At 45.4% G+C, this 22,210-nt stretch overlaps 1 protein-coding gene across 1 annotated transcript in view; it reads right to left on the minus strand.

The window, feature by feature from the left end:
• Positions 1-4,369: 4,369 nt before the first annotated feature.
• Positions 4,370-22,210, minus strand: part of LOC110326726 — a 197,547-nt gene continuing 179,706 nt past the window's right edge. Inside the window, exons 40-48 of the mRNA XM_029542536.1 lie at positions 21,991-22,158; positions 19,488-19,640; positions 19,153-19,287; positions 18,338-18,490; positions 16,754-16,963; positions 12,969-13,089; positions 7,193-7,320; positions 4,873-4,994; positions 4,370-4,758 (exon numbers count right to left, since the gene is read on the minus strand). Of these exons, the coding sequence (XP_029398396.1) occupies positions 4,746-4,758; positions 4,873-4,994; positions 7,193-7,320; positions 12,969-13,089; positions 16,754-16,963; positions 18,338-18,490; positions 19,153-19,287; positions 19,488-19,640; positions 21,991-22,158 (1,203 nt within the window). The 3' untranslated portion in view covers positions 4,370-4,745. The remainder of the gene's footprint in view (positions 4,759-4,872; positions 4,995-7,192; positions 7,321-12,968; positions 13,090-16,753; positions 16,964-18,337; positions 18,491-19,152; positions 19,288-19,487; positions 19,641-21,990; positions 22,159-22,210) is intronic.

Here is a 22,210-nt window from a genome sequence, read left to right on the forward strand (position 1 = left end):
CCTGGAACTCACTCTGTAGACCAGGCTGGCCTCGAACTCAGAAATCCGCCTGCCTCTGCCTCCCAAGTGCTGGGATTAAAGGCATGCGCCACCACGCCCAGCTTCAGAGTCACATCTTAAGCTGTGCTGACAGCCGTCTGGGGCTTCTGTAGCACACAGCTCCAAACTTCAACGTTCTTCCCACAAATCAGTTCAGAGCCTAGGAATCACAGATTTCTTACAGCAACAGTCCCTCTTTGGGTGCCAGTTTTCTGTATTAGCTACATTTTTGCTGTTGCTGTAGGCAAATATCTGCATCTAAGAGTAGAGCAGCTGAGTTAGCCACCTGTCCTTAAGCCAGTTGAACAAACAATAGTAAAAAAGGAGATTGATTCATTGTGGCCACATGCAGAAAGGAAGATACCTTCTCCAAAAGGCCATCTTTTTGGAGGGGTCTTGCCATGAAGTTTGGGTTTAAGTAGTGGGCAAGTAGTCCCAATCAAGGTATGGTCCAGCCCATCTTTGACATATCTGACTTACCTGAAAGTTTCTCTTGTCTCCATCTCCCATTTCATTTTAGGAGAACTGGAATAAGATGTGCACTAGTGCACCTGGCTTATGAGGTTTCTGGTGATTCAAACTCAGGTCCTCATGTTCCCATGGCAAGTATTTTACTCACCAAGCCATCTCCCCAGCTCTTTTTTTTTTTTTTTTTTTGAGGAGGAGGGAGGTGGAGCAGAGTCTCTCACTGGTCTGGAGTTTGCTATGTCATTAAGAAGGAATCAGAGGAGCTGGAGAGACAGCTCAGCAGTTAAGAGCACTGACTACTCTTCCAAAGGTCCTGAGTTCAAATCCCAGCAACCACATGGCGGCTCACAGCCATCTGTAATGAGATCTGATGTAGATATAATAATACACAAACCTTTTTTTTTTCTTTTAAGGGAAGAATCAGAGATTCATCTTCACATATGTACAAGTACATATTCTGGATAAGGATTATTTCCCTTGTCCATAACACACCTGCCAGCATTACCATTCCATTCATGTACTCATGGTTGATTCATTCATCATTGTGGTAGTTTGAATGAAAGTGGCCCCAATAGGCTCATAGATCTGAATGCTTGGTCTGTTGGGACTATTTGAAAGGATTGGAGGGTGTGGCCTTGTTGGAGGAAGTGTGTCACTAGGGGAGTGCTTTGAGGTTTCAGAAACCCATGCCAAGCCAAGAGTCTCTTCCTGCTCCCTGTGGATCCAGATGTAGAACTCTAAGCTCCTTCTCCAGCACCACGTCTGCCTGCATGCTGCCACACTCCCTTTCACAGTGGCAATGGACTGAAGCTCTGAAACTGTAAATCACCCCCAATTAAATGCTTTTCTTTATAAGAGTTGCCATGGTCATAGTGTCTCATCACATCTATAGAACACTAAGACAATCATAATGACATTCCTGTAATGATGTTGTGTGTGTGTGTGAACTTATGTGCATGTGTGTGCATACATGTTCAGGTGTCTTTTTCAATTGCTCTTTATCTTGTTTTTTGAGATAGGGTCTCTTATTGAACTAGGACCTTCACTGATTGGCTAGACTGGCTGATCAGTGAGTCTCTGGGACCTTCCTGTCACCTCCTTCCTCCCAGGACTGGGATTACTGGTGGGCACCATCACATGCTGCTTTTATTTGAGTGCTAAGGATCTAAACTAGGTCCTGATCTTATACAGCAATCACTTTACCCACTGAGCCGTTCCCCAGCCCTACATAGTATTACTGCTAAGCAAGGAATCAGTTTAATAGCATAGGAAATACTGTGATAATCTCAAATTCATGAAGCCAACATGCCCTTTACCAAGAAGTACCTGGCCTAATTGAAAGGTACAGTAGCTTCCTGAGTATTCAGTTTTGACATTAGTCAAGAGATACCACCACATGTTCTGAGTTAGAGAATGTGGCCTTGAGTATCACAGTGGGGTAATGAGAGTGGCCTCTCACATTTCTTCAGTCCTGAGTCTGTAAAGCTGGAGGAGGTCTGAGTTTCCATAAGCTGCTATAACTGGGGATGCTGCAATAGTTTCAGTGACATAAGACCTCAGACAACTGCTACCTGGGCTCTTGCAAATTAATCCAATCTGAAGAGGCTAGAGAAATGGCCTGGTAGTTAAGGGTAGTGACTCTGGTCTCTTCTTGTGGCTTTCACATGCACTGCATACATGTTCACATTTTTTTAAAAAACCCAATATGCAGCAAAAAAAAAAAAAAAAAAAAAAAAGCATCTACTAGTCTTNNTTGCCAATGGAACTTGTGTTGCTACTCTGCAGAGGTAAGGAGGGTGGCATTTGGAACTCAGCCCCACCACTGTCTTAGTCACTGCTCTCATTGCTATGAAGGGGCGCCATGACCACAGCAACTCTTTTTTTTTTTTTTTTTTTTTTTGGTTTTTCGAGACAGGGTTTCTCTGTATAGCCCTGGCTGTCCTGGAACTCACTTTGTAGACCAGGCTGGTCTCAAACTCAGAAATCCACCTCCCGAGTGCTCCCAAGTGCTGGGATTAAAGGCATGCGCCACCACACCTGGCTTTTTTTTGGGGGGGGGGAGGGAAACCACAGCAACTCTTACAAAGGAAAACATTTGATCAGTGCTTGCTTACTTGCGGCTTCAGAATGTCAGTCCATTATGGTGGGGAGCACGGTGGCAAACTCTGCAAAGCCATATCTCCTAGTCCTAACCCTAATCCTAACCCTAATCCTAACCCTAATCCTAACCCTAATCCTAACCCTAATCCTAACCCTATTAGAGTTGCACTCCCCAGTATTCAAATATATGACTGGCCATGTAGCTTCTTTTTGTTGATGCTAATCTCAGCAGCTACTCCCTTCTTTGCAGTGGCCTGAACATTCTATCAGTGATACTGCTACAAGCTGTCTGAACTTATCCTTTCTGTTACTCTTTGTCCTAATTTTCACAGTAAGTTTGCAAAAAACAGCTAACAATGCCGGCGTTGCTGATGGGGGTGCTGTGCTGCCTTGAAATGGCTGCTACTGGATCAACCAGTCCATCCCATTTAAGCCACACTTCCTTCAAAGTCTGCTCAAAATAGTCAATTTTTAATTTTTATTTTTTGACGGAGTAGTGAATGGGTAGCCTTCACTTCAGTGCCCCCGAGAGAGGCTGTCTTAGAGTTTGCCTCTCTGTTGCTCTGTTAAAACACTGACTAAAATGTTTGGTGAGGAAACCATTTATTTGGTTTACAGGTTACAGACTATCCTAGAGAGACACCAAGGCAGGGACTTAAATCAGAGGGAACCAGCTTACTGGCTAGCTTTCCATGGCTTGCTCAGGCTGTTCTCTTATGCAATCCAGAACTACCTCCATAGGGGTGTCACTTGGTTCGTTTACATCAATCTCTAATGAAGAACATGTGCTATAGATAGGCCCATGGGCTAATCTAATGGAGGCAGTTCTCAGTTGTTCGTCCCTCATCCCAGATGACTAGTATACGTCAATGTGACAAAAATCTTATCAACATACACTGGACCTGGCCGGGTGTGGTGGCTCACGCCTTTAATCCCAGCACTTGGGAGGCAGAGGCAGGCGGATTTCTGAGTTCGAGGCCACCCTGGTCTACAGAGTGAGTTCCAGGACAGCCAGGGGCTATACAGAGAAACCCTGTCTTGAAAAAACCAATATATATATATATATATATATATATATTGGACCATGGGGAGACATCTGAGACTCAAACTATAGCAATGTATAAACTTATGGATGTAAATGTTTCTTTGGTCTATTTGGATCCATTCATTTCTCTCTCTCTCTCTCTTATACCCAAGATAGATGTTCTAGTGTGAGCAAGAGTGGAGGCTTGGCTCAGTGCTTAAGAACTCTTGCCCTTGCAGAGGGCATACATGGCAACTGTCAGTCATGTGCAACTCCAGTCCTAGAGAATCTGATGATTTCTTTTTACTTTTGTGGAACCAGGCACAAATGTGGTCCTCCTACACACATACATGCATACAGAAACATCCATCCACATAAAGTAAATACTTTTTAAAAATAAAGACTTATTAAAGTAGGAGTTTTAGCATTTCCAAGATAAGAATAATATATTTATGTAAAAAAAAAGCTTTGAAATTTGTTTGGATGAATCTTTATTGAACTATAACATATTTCACTTACTTTTTCTTTTTCTTTTTCTTTTTTTTTTATTGGAGACAGGGTTTCTCTGTGTAGCCTTGGCTGTCCTGGAACTCACTCTGTAGACCAGGCTGCCTTTGAACTCAGAAATCCACCTGCCTCTGCCTCCCGAGTGCTGGGATTAAAGGCATGTGCCACCACGCCCAGCTTCACTTACTTTTAATAGCATATTTTTGTAAAGATGTATTTACTTTTGTATTATATGTATGATTGCTTCACTTCTGTATGCCTAGTACCCACAGAGGCCAGAGGAGACTATCAGATCCCCTGGAACTAGAGTTACAGGTAGGAGCTGGAACTGAACGGTGATCCTAGGAGGAGCTAGCCTTCTTAATGGATGAGACAGATTTCCAGTGCTGGGTCTTCATTTCTTAGTGAGGACAGGTCAGTACCAAGGCCCACTATCATGGCCTTAAAACTCCAACAAAGAGACTGCTGGACAGCCAAGAGCCAGAAACAGCTTGTAGAGTGCAAACCAATGCCTGAGTGCTTTCAGATCTGAGACCAAAGCTGGCTTCATGTGGTAGGGACGCTCAGGATGCGTTCATCTCAGTCCTTCAGGACCAGCTGCCACACACTAGGAAGAAAAGCTGAATGGAAAGGTTAGTAGGGCGAGGATCATCCTTATCCATCTAAATGCACATAGAAACATTACACACACACACACACACACACACACACACACACATATACACAAAGATTACCTTTCAGGTCTGAATGAAATCCCAGATGGAGCTGTTGGGGCTTGAAAAGTTGTAAGTTGAACATTTTCCTTCACACTGGGTGGAGAACCACCCTCAGTCCTTCTGTTGTGTTTGACTGGTACCTGTAATAACAAGTTGGTACTGGTTTTTTGTTTTGTTTTTGAGGTAGCAAAGGATTCTCATAACATAGCAAAGGGAGCTACTGCCCCTGAGACTAACATCACTGGCTCTCATGAAGGGAACTAGTCAAGAGTGAATCCATCCACAGAAAGGCAATTCCAGGTAAAAAGAAAAGATTTGCTAGCCTAGAACAACTTAAACATTCTTTAGTATTCTATCTTTTGTGTCCGAACTGCATTTTTTTTTGAGAAAATCATTTGCATATATATCACAGTCACGTGTAATTCCCATCAGTCAATGTTTTTCTGTCTTATCTTCTACTCCTAGCTTAGGAAGTCACACCACAAGTAGTCTTGAAGTGGCTCAACTCACACTCCACTCCATGTTGCCTGGTCTTCACACTTCCTGCTTGGGGTTCCTATTGTCCCCGTGCTCATGGAACCACAAGATACTTCACTGTAGGGTTGATTTTAGTGTATTTAATGCTTTAGCTTTGAAACTTAGTAGGGTTTATTTGGTAATAGCCAACAGATAATTAGCCCTACTCCATTACCCTTCTAGGTTTCTCACACACAGTAGGTCTCCATCGAGGCACACAGCTACTTAGCCTCTTCAACCACAAGGGCTATGACCACCAACACCCCCAAAGTACACAGAGCTTTCAGAAGTGATGTTAAGATGGACCGAATCCTGAACTGTCTTGGTTTTATCCATACAAAAAGTAATCTTTTTTCTCTTTTACAAAAACAAATATACTGATTTTTCTCTATGTTCTATTTATGGACTCAATCAGGTACAGGTCAAAATATTTAAAAATAATCAAATTTGTACTGCATATATAGATTTTTTTCTGTCAACATTCCCTAATTGATATAACTATTTTACATTGTTTAAATATTAGAAGTAATCAAGTGGTGATTTACAGTATATGGAAGTTGTGTGCAGACTTGGGACAAATGGCTGAGGTGCCCATTTACCATATCAAAGCAGACCTGGCGGCCAGGCTCTCCCAGCATCCCTTAGCTTAGCTGTTACAGGATATGGCTGGCATACCCTACCCCCATCCTAAACTTCTCTGGCCCAGGGGCTGGGCTACCCTTCCTCCAGCTGCCTATATAATGCAACCATTTCGGCTACCTGTTCCTTTTGTCTGCTCTTTTGAGTTTCTTGACTGTTGCCTCCCCTTCCCTCCGCTCTCCCTCCCCCATCTTCCACATGACACAGGGTTCTGTGCACTCTGGACTCACCCAGATGTCCCTGCCACTGACTGTGCTCTCCTACATGTTTATAATAAAGGTCCTCCTCCACCAGACCTAGGAGCAGCCATGTGCTTTCCTCTTTATTTGTTTTGTTTTCATTCTACATGCAAATGCTATATTATTTTATGTAGTGGACTTAAGTACCTATGGATTTTGGTACCCATGGGAGTCCCAGAACCAACTCCTTGTGGACATTGAAGGGCAACTCCACTAGAATTTCACATTTTAGGAAAAGATGATTACAAAGAGGCTGAAGGATGGAATGAAGGTGACCATAGTAACGTGACCCTGATCTGGAAACGCCTCACTGGCTCCCACCTTCTTTCCACATTTTCTTAACTATATGTTTTCAATGCTGCAATGAACTTCTATCCAAAACTAGACTGACAGTTACAGAGTTACACTCCAGTCATAACAACATCAGGAAAGGTTCCGCAGGTAAACGTGCTTGCTGCCAAGCTTGGCGGCCTGAGTGTCATTCCCAGGATCAACATGGTGGAAAGAGAGCTTGTCCCCTGACCTCAACATATGCATGCTAGAACATGCATGGAGATATATACACATATATATGACATATGCATACCAAATCAATCAATCAAATAAATAAGTAGATAAATAAATAAATAAATAAATAAATAAGATGGAGGCAGGAGGAGGAATTCAGATATGGGAATAGATATTGGTAATTAATTATTGTAGATGATTAAAGAAGAAACTCAAAGAGATTATGGCAAGATTCTGGTACTGATTTCTAGAGCCATTGAGTGAGCTGTAATCCAGAAGATGCCCTTGGGCTTCTTTTAACACTGTGTAAAACAGACTCAAACTACCTAGAGAGTATTTTAATATAGAATCGTTCTAATGGAAGTTTGCGATCACCTAACATCAGGTACAATTTATTAAATTGTTTTCTACAAATAGCCAAGCTTTTAATCACTTACAGTCTTTGGTCTTTGAATCCTTCTTGTCATTTTACTGCCCATAAAATGAGTCTTTGAAAAACGATGGTGAGAGTATCTGGATAATGTTGAAGCAGAGTTTAGGGAACAGTGGGTCTGAGATCTGAGCCCTGTAAAGTAAAAAATAAAACAAAGTAGATCTCTTGTTGCAATGTACAGAACCGGATTTAACATAAACTTTTATTAGAACTTACACTTAGCATTTAATTCAAGTGAGGATGTTGGACAAGGTTGTTTTTGTTTTTGTTTTTGTTGTGTGTGTGTGTGTGTGTGTGTGTGTGTGTGTGTGTATGCACATCTGTGAGTTTGCCAGGGGATGACTTGGCCAAGGGAAAAGGAGATTGTGGGAGATTTGGTCTCTGAGATGTAAATGTGAGTAGGCTGAGCACTGTTCCATTAAGAGGATGTGTGTGGTTAATTAACTAGGCTCCCAGGTAAGTGTCCGGCTCAAGTCAACTAGGTATTTGGCAATGCCATTTGCTGAGACAGCGCCTTGCTCCCAAAAGGAGTCAGAGAGAAGGAGTTGAAGCTGAGTCCTGCTTTACCTGTTGAACTTGTGACCCAGACTCCAAAGCAGAGACATCTAGTAGTCACCGGATATACTGGTCTAGAGCACGGAGGAAAGTTTTGAGCTGCAGGTGTAGACTTGACAAACAGTGATCACAGCCATGGGATCTGAGGCTTTCCTCACTGGGAGCAGTGTGGGAAGAGTCAGAGCCTGCTCTGAATGGCTCTGCTCTTTAGAGGCTGGCTCTGGGAAGAAGGACTAGAGCAGGAGATGAAAGCCATGAACTGCCCCAAGAGTCACTGGCATGAAAAGGAACGGGAAAGGTGGCCTAGGAGCAATTATCTGATTCAGACACTGCAGAAGCAGGTAGTAAGGATTCAGTAGTGTTCATGGAGCCTCTGTGATTCTGGCAAGATCTGTAGCAGGGAAGAGGTAGGGATTAAAAAGCAGGTGGTTGGGGATGTGGCAGAGACCCGCACTTGGTCACTTAATGTCTTCTTCCTTTCCTTCCTTAGAACTAGAGTCCCCAGCTTCGTGTCAGACATTTAGTGCCCTGCAGTAAAAGCTGCATATCTCAGTCTTCTGAGCTAAGTGTCAGCTAGTAAGATATGCCCGAAGGGTCCTAGGTAACTTTCAGGAAGTGTCTTTAAGAGAGCAGTGAAGGACTGGAGAGATGGCTCAGTGGTTAAGATCACTGAATGCCCTTCCGAAGGTCCTGAGTTCAAATCCCAGCAACCACATGGTGGCTCACAACCATCCGTAATGAGATCTGATGCCCTCTTCTGGTGTGTCTAAAGACAGCTACAGTNACCACATGGTGGCTCACAACCATCCGTAATGAGATCTGATGCCCTCTTCTGGTGTGTCTAAAGACAGCTACAGTGTGCTTACAGAGGGAGGGAGGGAGAGTAAATAAGAGAGAGAGAGAGAGAGAGAGAGAGAGAGAGAGAGAGAGAGAGAGAGATATGAACCCTTCTAGTTTTCTCGGTTCCTTTTGGCTGGAAAGCTTAAGCAGCCATTTGGCCCGTAAAGTAGAAGTCACACACTGAGAATGGCAGCACATGACTAGTCTGCATCTCATATCGTATCGAAAGACTCCACAGCCAGTTAGAAAGCTATCTCGCAACTAGTCACGTTCACAGCCACAGTTCATTTGAAATCTCTGTGTGACTCTGTCTCCTTCTTAATGGATGCGGGCTTAGAGTCAGTTAAGTAAAGTGATTTAAGAGAGTGATTGCGAGTAACTCTTGAAAGACGCTTGACTATGAACAGAAGAAATGTCTGGTCAAGGGAGGTGGCTTTAATATCAATTTTGCTTGGCTTTTGTTGTTTTTGTATATGTATATGATTATGCATATATATATGATTATGTGTATAAAGATGGATATAATTATGGATACAGGTATGGCATCATTTGTATCAAACTCAATCCTTCCTGTCTTCAGTGCTGAGATAGCCTGAGCTCTGGGTATATTATAGGCCAGGGTTACATGCATAAGCCATCAAACCCAGATTCAAGGAAGGCTTCTATTTTAGTAGATTTTATGGTCTTGACACACACATGATCAATACATAATTGTTAGTTACAAGATCCCTTCTGGGTGATACACCCTAGAGAACTGTCATCCACAACCCTTAACTGACAGGAAATACCAGTGTGGAGAAAGGAAACAGGCAAAGGATTGCTCAAGACTCCTGAGAAGGTCGAGTAGAAGGGATCCTGCCAACTGGGAGAGCCCGAGAAGGAAAAGGACGCTGTGGTCACTCTAGTTCTCGTGGCTGTAATGAAATACTAGAAATAGCTAGCCACTCTCTTGAGGGTCCAGTTTGCAAGGTAGCTAGATGATATTAGGAGGCTCTGGGGCTCTGACTGTGGATCTAAATCTTGTTATGCTTTGTCTTGTTATGCCTTAATATTTAAATACTATATAAAAAGGTTGGGTTGCAGCAGGGCTTCTCTGGGGCCCTATTAGAGGAATATACTTCCACCTGGCCAAAATAAACTGTCCCCAAATTGAATACTATTGTCTTTTTCTTTAAGAATGAATCCTGGGGCTGGATAGATGACTCAGGCTGTCCTACAGGACCCTGGTTCAATTCCCAGCGACCACGTGGCAGTTCACATATGCCTGTAATCTCCAATTCCAGGGGATCTGGACTCTGCAGATACTGCATGCATATGCATGCAAGCAAAACACCCATACAGGCAAAGTAAAAATAAATAAATCAATAAAAATGTAAAAACAAGCAACAATAACAACAAAAAACAATTACTCTTAATGGATCTCTCAGTCAACTGGCCAGAAGTTCACCCTTCAGGAATACTAAAGATGTGCTAAGTACAGAGGACTGACATTCAGAGATATGCTGCTCTAGGATCCCCCAAAAGTAATAGATGAATGATACCTGTCAATCACACTGATGATTGACATACAGAGATATGCTGCTGTGTGCCTCCCATCTCTAGCCCACAACCAAGTATCCTGTGCAGGAGCTTACAGATCCTTACACTAAGGATGTCTGCTTTTCTAACTAAGAAAAACCACTTTTTCTTCTTTTTAATCCTCTTTTTGGCTATTGGCCAAAATCCTGGCATGCTTCACCAACAGGCCTGCCGGTCCTACTCTTTCCCTAAATACCAGCTGCCCCCGTCCTGCCTGCAGCTGCTTGCTGACCTCTGTCGCTGAAAATGCCTGCTTCCTAGGACCTCAACTCAAAAGGAGCCACTCCCTTCTCCGCTGCCGTCCTCAGAGCTGTTGGTGAGACTGACTGCTTATCCTCTCAAACTGGAACAAACTGTTCCTTTCGTCTTTCTGAGTCTCTTTTAAAGTCTGACCAATAACACTAGGAAGCCACAAAAGGGAATCCCAACTCGCTTCCCACAAGAACTACCGGGAGTCTTTTAGAGAGCAGCTCCACAGCAAATGACCTCCAAGCTAAGCCTCACCCCTAAAGGTTCATTTGCGTTGTGGGGACTTGCCCCACCCCACCCCCAGGCAGCCAAACCCCGCACCACCTGTCGGGGGAGCCTAGGCCAGGCTTGGCCAGGCTCCTGGGCTCTTTTGTTTTTCAAGGGAAGACGGAGACTGGCAAAAGTAGCAACACAGCCATATTCAAAGCGCACCTGAGAGAGGGACAGTCAGGAGAGACATCGACCACAGGAGTGAGGGCACTCAAAGGCCCCAACCATTTCCTTTTCAGGGCGCAAGAGAAGGAGGAGGGTGGTTAGCGAGGGGCATAGTGGATGGGTCTCTATTTTGACCCATAGATTAGGTCGTATAATCATATTTTCCTACTATGAATAACCCCTTCCCATCATGCATCTTATCATCACATGCACACCCACTTGCCTAAGCATAAGGTATAGGAAATCTCCCTAAAAGTTCACTTTATAAAGGCACAGTTTGCCTTCCTGTGCACGCACTCTAACTCAGCTTAGGTCAAATCGGCCTTTCTGTCTCATACCGGAATATATTGAGAACACACTCAAATAGAAACTGTTGATATTTGATTATTAGGGGCGGAGAGATCTGAGGTTGCTAGGGGAATTGTTTGATGAGGGGTGTGTACATGGTACACGCAGGAGAAGTGTCTGGGCTGCCAAGTGAATTAGAAAAGGGATACCAAGTTTCTGCACCTGTCCCTATTCCTTCCTGCTTTCAGAGCACATTCGTCTTGTATTCTGCAGGAAATCTGCAGGTAGACATTGTCAATGGTTTGCTTGTTCTGAGTTAACCTTCAATCGAGGTAGTCAAGACTTGGTGGCCTTCGTGTCTGTGAACCTGCCTCCTGCAGACAGAGAGGAGACAATGATGTCCTGACTAGAGGGGGCAAGGAGAAACTCTGAAATGATTAACTGTCCCGCCCCCATGCTGGCTGTAAGGACACAGAAGACAGATTTTTGTCACATTAATTCACTGTCTTCTCAGATTGCTGGTTCTGTGAATAGAGTGCAGTTTAAAGATTCAATTCTTTGGGTTTTGCCTGCAAAACCAGTTAGGTGGCACAGACCCAGCTACAAAACCCCTCCACAACATGTAGAGGGGATCTGCAAGGCCTCACACCTAGAGTAACTGCTTTCTCTTCTAGAGGAGAGGCCCTTCCCTCCTGAATAAGAGGGTCCCTGACCTTTAGAAGCCTACTCAGTAAGTCTGGCTCTCCTCCATAAATTCCAGATGCTGAGGGCCCTGGACAGCAGCTCTCAAGGAGACATTACTTAGAAGGGATCACGCAGCGATCTTGTGGGAGAGAAGACAGAAAAAATTCCATAGCAAAGGCATGTAGCATTGCTTGGCACGGAGGTCACAGCAGGACTCTTAGGGATGGCAGAGCAGTCATAGTAAGCCTGGGGCAGGGACACCAAAGCCCATCTCAAGGGCAATCGAGGCAAGCACCTCGGCAGGGAGGAGGGCCGGTGGCCTTCATGGGCAAGTGCAGCTGTGTACTTAACAAGCTTCTGAGATCTGTGTTTTCTCAGCTCCTTCATGTAGGTAAGCAGCCAATGGAAACACAGGTAAAGAACTAAGCACATGGAGGAAACTGTAGGGCCCATCGTATACAATTACTAAAGAACTAAGCACATGGAGGAAACTGTAGGGCCCATCGTATACAATAACTGACAAAGATTACCCTAAGTGTCAGATATGTGTTATTTCAGTTAATGTGCAAAACAAGCTGTGGGGGTAGGAGTTCACATCAAAGTCACACAGCTGGCAGTGGCAGGAGCCTGGTGGCCTTCCTCAAATGCCCACACATTCTACCAGTCTATGTCCAGGTCAGAAAGGAAGAGCTTGACAATCCTAATGATGGCCCAAGCATGGTTGCTAACATTTGCTATTCCTCAGCAATCTGGAACTGATTCAGTATACAGAGGAGGAGGCCAGCCCTGGGGTCTGATGTTCATGCTGCTCACTGTTTACACTGTCCACAGGGGAATCAGGTGGCCATTCTCACAGGCCCATAACTCCCAGCACCCAACAATCACAATGTTCTCCCTGAATCTTAGAAATGTGGTCGATGGTGCCTCAATCATTGGGATGTTCTGACAAAGACTGCAACACTAATTGTTCTTCAGGTCGCTTTTACACTCTTCTCTAACCGCCTGTGACTGACTGAACTAAATAGGAAATGTAGTGCAAACCAGAGATGGGTTTTTGTTTTAACCCCACACGCCATTCGTTCAGTTCACAATCACAGAGAACTCACTAATCTCCCGGCCCTGGGTTGTTACCCAGAGTCGGGTGTGCTCACCAATTGGGGAGCCCATCTGGACAGAGGGCCACTTGGTGTCATAAAGCTGACTCTGCAGCTCCTGCACTCGTTGGAAGGCATCCAGCTTCACACTGCGCTCCTGAGCAAGCCGGTTTCTCATCTGAGGACAGAGGGCAGGGAGCAGACATGCTATGTGGAGCTTTCTTTAGCTCCCTCGGTTCCCGGGTGACTTTTGAGGGAGAGTATATACCCAAGGCTACCCCACGATGAACAGTCTTCAGAATCCTGGGTAGGATGAACTCAGACCAGTATGAACAGCTTTAGTAAATGAAATTAAAGAGGGCCAAAACCCATCTCTGCAATCATTGCTTTATCATTATTTGATGTTCATTTACAACTTTATGCATGCTTTTAAAATTGTATTTTTTTTTTTTTTTTTTTTTTTTTTTTTTTAAGATTTATTTATTTATTATATGTAAGTTCACTGTAGCTGTCTTCAGACACTCCAGAAGAGGGAGTCAGATCTTGTTACGGATGGTTATGAGCCACCATGTGGTTGCTGGGATTTGAACTCCGGACCTTCGGAAGAGCAGTCAGGTGCCCTTACCCACTGAGCCATCTCACCAGCCCGGAGGCAAGCATCTTTACCCAGTGTTCATTATCATTTTTCTTTTCTACTGGGTGGATAGAAAGAAGTTAGAACCCAGTTCTCAGCATCTACACAAGGTACCCACAGGAGCCCCTGCACAGTTTGAGCAGTGGAAAGAGGGAGCTTTTTCCAGATCTGCATCACAGCTGGGAAGGTCATCCCCATGTCTGAGCAAAGGACTACCCCCTGCAGCTGTGACATTTCCTAGGCCATAAGCTGACCCTCTCGTGTGTAGGGTTCTTCCAAATATAGTATAGATCTCAACAGCTCATCAGAGCTTCAGGTTAGGAAGATGTTGTAATAAAAACCAAGTCCATAGTCATTTGAACACTTGATATATGTGTCAGGCTCTCGTACTACAGGGTGGGAGCTGGAAGAGGCATAGTAAGAATTTCTGTGCCAAGTCGGGGTTCAGTAAATCTGAGAAGTACTAGCAGAGGAAAGAGATATGCTTACTAAGGACTGCCTTGTGTACAATGCCATTGTCAAAGTCAAATTTTAGGAGAGAGTTGAGTCCAGTCTACATATCTGTTTCCGAGGCTTCTCTGCACTAAAGGGCCCATCACAATCATAGACCCTAACCCCCATTGAAAGTTAACTATTGGTCCCTATTCTGGGATTTGAGTTTGTAGATGAATTATTAATTGTCCCAGCCTGGGGTGTCTACTCACCTTAGACCATTTATGTTCCCAGATGACACACACAGCATTTATATTTTTTAATATGCCTAGGCAGCATAATAGCTGGACAATTGCTACCCTCTATGCTGTTAGACTCTACCTTCCTATCCATATCCCAAGTTATTACTTACTATGTTTCATCTGGGATGCTCTTAGCTACAACTGGCCAGCCCACATGGTCACATCTTCATGGCTCACCTAACCCATGGTGACTCCCCTTTCTCCTCTCTGGCACACTTCTTCTATCCCATGGCCACTTCTCTCTGCTTCTCCTAAGCGGGCCAAACCTTAGCTCCACCTATGTCTCTTCTGGCTGTTGGCATCTTTATTCACCAATCACAATTAATTGGGGGCAGGATCACTCAGTATCTTCCATGCAGACTCTCCTCTGGGGCACCAGTCTTGGGGGCCCCAAATTAGCATTAGAATACAAGCAGCATTAGACTAACACACTACATGAATTATCTAATCTTCCTTTACAACCTATAAGGAAAGGTCATAAAGAGTAACAAAGTCACCCAGCCACAGTTAAAGCTCAGGATATGATTCCAAAACCTGTACTCTAAGGAACCTTTCCAGGCACAGTGAACAGACAAGAGTATACTCTGAAGTCAGCCAGTCATCAGTCATCCATGAAGGTGGAGCTTAGAGAGAGGCCAGAGAAGCCACTGCTGGCCGTAGCTACATGCTTGGTGACCTTTTGCTGCCACTTGGGGTGGAGAAGCCCATGGGCACAAGGGCTGTCATAGAGGGAGAGAAATAATTTAGAAAGGGCTAGCAGTTTTGGTGGACATGTGTCTTGACTGAGAAAAATCTCAAGATACTTATTTTAATTGCATCATAATTACTGCCATTAGATAAATAACAATTAAGTAATAATAACTAAAATAATAATTAATGTAGGATTATAGTTTGAATGTGAAATGTCTTACATAGCTCATGTGTTAAAACACTTAGTTCCCAGCTTGTGTTTTACAAGGCTGTGGAGCCTAAATGGAGGAAGTAGGTCACAGAGTCAAGTTTTATAGACTGGCTTAATTCTCATCCCTGCTCTGCTTCCTGATGGGAGACATGATATTACCAGCAGCCTTACACTTCTGCATCTTTGCCTTCTCTGCCCTGATGAACTGTATCCCCCAAACTGTGAGCCAACGGACTGTATCCCCTCAAACTGTGAGCCAATGGACTATATCCTCTTAAACTATGAGCCAAATCCCCTCAAACTGTGAGCTGAAAGAAATCCTTCCTCCCTTAAGTTGCTCTTGTCAGGTATTTTGTCACAGCAATAGGAAAATTTAACACAAGTAACTAGTTCTATATGAGCAAATTTGAAGGATATGGGCACTATGTCACTCCTTCATAGTCAGCAGCTGGTGGAACAAGTTAATAGTCATTATAGGGATAATACCTGGATCATTTTTCTTTTAGCTTTAAGAGAAAAGGTAGCTTCCTGGGATGATGTGACCTCCTGAGTTAACTAAAGGTTATTCCCAAAAGGCTGTCTGAAGTGGGCTCCATGGAATCCTGCACCTTCTGAAATTATTATATAGCAGGGGGCCTTCTGATAAAAATGCCAATTAAGATAGGTATCACGCAGCTCCCCTATAAGACTCAGTGAGTGCCAGCACGGCTGGAAAGGTACATTTTTTGTAGGTGTTTTCTCTATGTAGCTTTGATTGACTTCATAGCGAGCCTCATTCCCCAGTGTCCCTGGTGCTGGGATTACAGACATGAGTCACCATGCCCAGTTCATAAATGTGAAATTCTAATTTCCTTTCACTCTGCAACAGCTCAACCCCTCTCTCCATTTCCTTGAAAATATTTTATTCAGCACTCCCTCAATTCAATTTATTCTCTTTACAGAACTACTTCTAGAGCCCTTGAAACCCTTGACCAATAATAGTTCAATTTAATTTTCAAATTGCTTTTCTGTCTGTTATTATCTCTCCAGTGAATGAGTTAAGGGCTTTCTTCACCCATGGATATGTGTCAAGCACCTTCTGTGTCAGGTTTTATTGAATTACCTTCTGTAGCCTGCTTACTGAGGTTGAATTAATCCATACATGCATTATAATAACCCCTTTCTATTTCCCCAGGGGATATAGTTATAAAAATTATGTCTGAAATCCACTTTTGCTTTTCATCTTTGACTCTGTATTTCTAGACACACTGGAATAAAAACCTCTTACTATAGCTTTTATGTGCTTGCTGCTCTTCTAGATTATAGCTCACAGTTCTCTGGAAGATCCCAGTTCAAAGGTTAAGGCAGTATGAAAACAGATTGTCCTCAGGACACTGGGACTCTGAGCCTGGAGCAGTCCTTGCTTAAGCACTGGCCCGGGGTGGTGTACAGAGAGCCGTGTCCAGGTGTGCCTGGAACTGACAGAGGAGAGAGAGTGCTGTGAGGGGAACAGAGAGTTCTGGGAACAGACGGCCCATGGGTCCATGGAGAGCTGGCTCCTCAGGCCTTTAGGGTCAGGCTCAGCAGCCCTCACCTGCTTCAGGTCTCTGTCCATCTTCTTTTGCTGCAGCTGGCCTCGTTTTGAAGCCCGCTCGGCCTCTTCGGTCAGGAGCTGCAGTTTTTGTTCTTTTTGCTCCACATCTTTTAGGAGCTTCTCCATGCCAGATGTTTTTATGATATCTAGCTGCTGCCAAGTGACAGAGTCTTGAGTCACTCTGTGTTCCAACTCCCTCAGCAGTTGAGCCTGCAGCAAGGGAGGGTCAAGGCAAGAAAGAAAGACAGTAGCTGGCAACAGAGACAAGTGAGGCTAGGTGACATAGCTCCCATGCCAGCATGGCTATCTGTGCTGTTCATGGACTCTGGGGACGATAGCCTGACTCTTTGGTCCTGGTCTGGTAAGAAGCAAGATGCCTAGGATCTTCCCTCACCTGGTACTTCCTGGACTGGCACTTGTACTGTGAATCCCAAGGCATCAGTCAGAGGGGTCAGAACTCACAACAAACAATAATGCAAGCCAGGCTGTGTTGATGCCCCTACAGAATGTTATCGGGTGAAGAAACTGAATTTGTCAGCATTAAACGTTGGATGATGATACCCGTACTAGTTACCTGTCAGGTGCTCATACTGAACACGAGCTGCATTTGCATTGTCGTACGTCTTTCTCATGGGGACCAGCAGTGAGTCCCCCCTTGCCTCTGAGGAGGCAAAGATTCTTCATAGAAGCATTAGTGCTGAAGGGTGCTTCTGACTGGGCTCTGTTTTCACCCTCAAAATGTCTCTGGGGAAACCAGATTCTAGATAGTTAAAGGAAGAAAAATGGAGCTGAGCCAGCTTGAGCTATAAAGTAAGGCCTTGCCTCACTACCACCACCAACGAAGTAAAAATGGGAGAGAAAAAAGAAGAGGAGGAGGAGGAGAAGGAGGAGAGGAGGAGGAAGTAGGGGAAGAAGAATTAGAGGAGGAGGAGGGGAGGAGGAGGGAAGAAAGAGGAGACAGAGGGGAGAAGGGGGAGAGTGCCAATTTGGAATTTGTTTATATTCCAGCTGAATGAGAATGAGGACATGACTGCTCCTAGGTATGGTTGAGGAGAAGATTTTTATTGTAGATATATGGGAGAGAACAGCTGGAGGCATCTGGAAGGGTCCAGAGCAGGCAAAGAAGTAGACTAGACACGACCAGTAGACTGAACCAGGTCATGAGAGGAGACAAGGTGGCAAAGAGGGAGAGGAAGAGAAGAAAGATGGAGCAAATAGAGAGGGACCAAGAGGGAGCCAAGTAACCGAGAGAGCATAGAGTATGTAGCCAGAATGGCTGGGTTATATAGGGAAGAAGGAGGCTGGGGGAAGCCGAGGGAAGCTGAGAGAATGGAGAGGCCTGGAGAGATGGGGATGCTGAGAGCAACCATGACTCTGTACAGGGTGCCTGAGATGCTGTGCTGGGAGAGCCTGCCTTGACATGTTGACAGGCGCCTACCTCAGTTACCCATTTGTCCTGAGTTTCTCTGGGAACTAACTGCAGGTCTCTCTCAAATCAATGGTATTCTAAAGCAGCTCTGGTGACTGTTCCGGCTGCCACTGTGTCCCTTCTTGCGGCCACACTCAGGGTGGCTATCTCAGTACCTGGGTATCATTCTGCCAGCACAGCTTCCTGTTGTCGGTCTGAGCTTTGGCCAGGGCTTGCCTTGCAGCCAGGAGCTGTTGATGGAGTGAAGCCACTTCTTGCTCTGCCATTAGCTTGATTCTCAAGCACTCCTTTTTACTGTGAATAGATTCCTGCCAGCATTGCAAACACAGGGGGAGAGGAAGTAAGCTTTTCTGTGGTTTTCATCTGAAGCCTCAGCTAAGGCCGCACCAGAGGCCCACACTGCCTACAGGGTGGAGCTCTTGGCGGTCATTGCTTGTGTGAGTCTAGTTATGGATAGCCTGACAGAGCAGAGTAAATCGGATTCCAGCTTCTCAAATCACTACCACTATGCGCTTTGTGTTCAATGCGTTTAAAGCAGAGTTTCCTCTTACTATTTTGTTACTTCATTTCCCTCAGATTATCAAAGACAAAATACAAAGCCAGCAGCCTCAAGCCTTTAATAAACACCCCCCTTCCGTCTCTTCACCTCTCTTATGCTCCATTCTTTCATCTCCACGGCTGGTTGCACCTGTCTGTTCTCTCTTTCTCCCAACACTCTAAGGTTGCCTATTCCCAGGAGAGGGGAAAGATCAACTGCCAATTGCCAGATTCTTTAGCGAGGCTGGGCTTGCCACCTGACACCAGTGTGGCAGCTGCAGAAGCATCACAGGTGTGTGTGTGTGCGTGTGTGTATGTGTGTGTGTGTATGTGTGTATGTGTGTGAGTGTATGTGTGTGTGCGCGCGCGCACGTGTGCACGCTCGTGCATGTGCACGTGCACGTGCGGGGGAGGGGCTCTCTTCAACACTTACCATCTCTGCCCTGCTCAGCTGCCCTCTGAGGCGGGCCTGCTGCACAGCCAGCCGCCAGCGGCCCAGGCTCCGCGCTTTGCACAGTAGAGCAGCCAGGGTGCTGCTGTTGTCCTGCTCCAAGGCACACAGCTGCTCCTACCAAGAAGGACTACTTTTTGAACAGGCCACTTTCAGTCCTTTTCCTAACACCAGAAACATGCCTTCCAGAAAGACACATTTCCACGTGGAGCCTCACCCTAGGACCCTTTTAAAATGTCTAACCCCTTTGCAATTCTAAGTGGGTCAGCGGTGGGCTGGGAGTGAGGAAGAAAGGCAGCATGGGAGAGTTCACGTACTTTGGCTGTGTTCTCGTTTGTTTCTTCATCGGGTCTGGCAGAGCCCCAGGTTTTCTTTAGCTGCTTCACGTTGGCAATCCCTTCTGCTCTCACTTCACCGATGAGCTCACACACTTTCTGGATCAAATTAAACTGATTCTCATCCAGCTTCTCCTGAAAATTGCAGACTCAGGTCAAAAAGTCCAATGGGTTTGAGGGCGTGAAGGGCAGGATTGAAATGCCCTCCAGCCAGCCAGTTTTCCTCATGGGTATTACAAGGCAGGCACATTAGAGACCTTTCGCCAGCAGGGCTTCATCTTTTGTTCACCTACAGGTCTAGAACATAGCTTGTTTGTCAACACCTGGCACAATGAGCCAGGACAGTGGGTAGAGCCATGGGAGGTGACAGAGAAAATCTATTGGCTAAATCAGGTTAGTTGGGAAAGGTGGATTTATGGCTCCCAGGTTGATACAGAATCTAATGATTCCTTATTGTTGATGAGCCGCTACAGAGGAATTTCATTAAAGATGGATAAGTGGAGGAAGACAATGGGCTGGCTGCCTCCTTAGGCTCCACTGGGAACCTGGGCATGAGACGTTCTGTCCTGAGTGGCTGTGGCTAGTGATGACACAGAACGCTTATGTAAGTTATTACTGCAGACTCAGGACCGAGAGCTGAACCGTGAGTCCTCCCAAGCTCATGCATTCAACCTCAAATGTCTGGAGACATACGATCTTTTCATAGGCGTGGGCTCCGATCCCAGGGAGACTGTGCCCTGTAGGAGCAGAGACGTCATCTTTTTATTTCTCTCGACAGGCAGTGGGCAGCTCCTGGTCCACTAGGAAGGGGCCAGTCCACGGAGGAGAGCACGCTCGTACCCTCAGCTCTGACTCTTGGCTTCTGTGCTTTGCTGCTCACACTATGACATTGCGTTGTGGTGGCCACAACAGATGAATGCTAAGATGCCTCGAGGCTCAGGGATGAGAAATGGGTATGGGGACGTCCTTCCCATCCCTGAGCTACTTCCTCACAGAGGAAGGCAGGCGGATAGTCCCAGTTAGAAACTACGGCAGGAAGCCTGGCCAGTCCCGCTGGCTATCAGTGGGGACAATGTCACTGCCTTGGGACCATTGATTTGTATAGGGATTCCCTACTTCTCGATGTTTGGTAGAACTCCTTCAGTCTGGGAGGAGTTAAGAGTTCACTCTTTATCTTCTTATGCCTGCATGTTTGCTCTGGAAAGGTTGGCTTCCGACTTCTCTTGTAGCTCTAGGCCCGGTCCATTTTGAATTTGGTCTTTTTAAAGATTTGTAAGCATTTATATTTTGCAAGTAAGAAGAAACCTCTAATACTCCCTGGAAGGCAGACAGAGCATTGAGGGGCATCTCCTGTTAAAACAACCCTAGGGTCTGTTCTGGAAGTCCCAGGGACAGGAGGGCGATACAGGATTAAGTAGGACTGGCTCTAGAAGGGTGGGAGGTAAGGGATTGAGTGGGGCTGGCTCTAAAGAGTATTCTGTGATGCAGAAGTGGGCTGGGAAAGAAACCTATGCAGTGGAGCACTGTAGGTGTGTACCGAAATCCATAGGGCAGGGTATCCAAGCTCGTGATGGCCCATTTTAGGTATAGGACATCTGTCTTCCTGATGCTCAAACAGTTTTATTACAGTGACTAGCTTCCACAATGATGTAACAAGGGAGTCCCATCATTTCTCTTTTGAGGGGCTCCACAGTTGAGTGGTTCGTAGCTCCCTAATTCTAAGTGTGGGGGAAAGGCAGAAAGGCACGTTGAGGGTTAACCAGATCTGGAAAAATTAGTTCAGTTTCCAGACCAGAAAGCTCTCCACAGCTGTTCCCTCCTCTCAAGCATGGCAGCAGAGGGTTTTTGGCTTACCCACTTGGGTATCTCACTCAATGGAAATAACAGTGGTAGACGTTGGTGGGAAGTTGAAGCAGAAAGCCTCCTCTTTCCAACAGCAGCTAGATGTCGAATAAACAGCCCAGTTATCCAGAACTTAGTCTATCCTGAGAGCATAGTGGCAACTCAGGCTGGTGACATCTCAGAGGGTTGGTCCCAGGAAGCCACATGGTGGAAGGAAAGAACTGATTTCCTCGTGTGTGCTGTGGCATGCGCATACTAACAGAACACGCAAACACACACAAATGTGAACAGAACAAAACAAGATAGTGGCAAACCACTGCTGATTCTCTCTGTGGCAAATCTAGCTGGCCAGCCTAGTGGTGCAGTCTACAATCCCAGCAGAAGGGAGGCTGAGGCAACAGCATTGGTTTGACTTTGAGGTTGGCACGGGCTATTAGCAAGGTCCAGGGCAGCTGGGACTACATAACAAGACCATGACTTAACAAAACAACCCCCCAACCCCCAACCAAATAAAACCTTCCAGCTTAGAATTAGAATGCTGGGGGCTCAAGAATCTCTTGGTACCTCAAAGTCCATTCTGTCATGGGTCCCTCGGTATGTAGCCGTGATGGGTCTTCTCAAGTCACAGGTGAGAGACACTTACCTTTATGTGTAGGCAGGTCAGAAACAAAGCCTGCACCAATTCTCTGTACTCTTCCTGGACCTCTTTTCTAATCTGGATTTTCAGATTCAGATTCTCCTCTTCCAGGTCTGTGAGCTGGGCCCTCAAAGCAGTGATTTCCATGATCATGTCATGACTGAGCTCTGCAATCTACAGGAAATGATGCAGAATAGACGCCATGAGGGGAGGCTAGCAATGGAGG

This window comes from Mus pahari, chromosome 9, assembly GCF_900095145.1.
Source record: "Mus pahari chromosome 9, PAHARI_EIJ_v1.1, whole genome shotgun sequence".
Taxonomy (NCBI): Eukaryota; Metazoa; Chordata; class Mammalia; order Rodentia; family Muridae; genus Mus; species Mus pahari.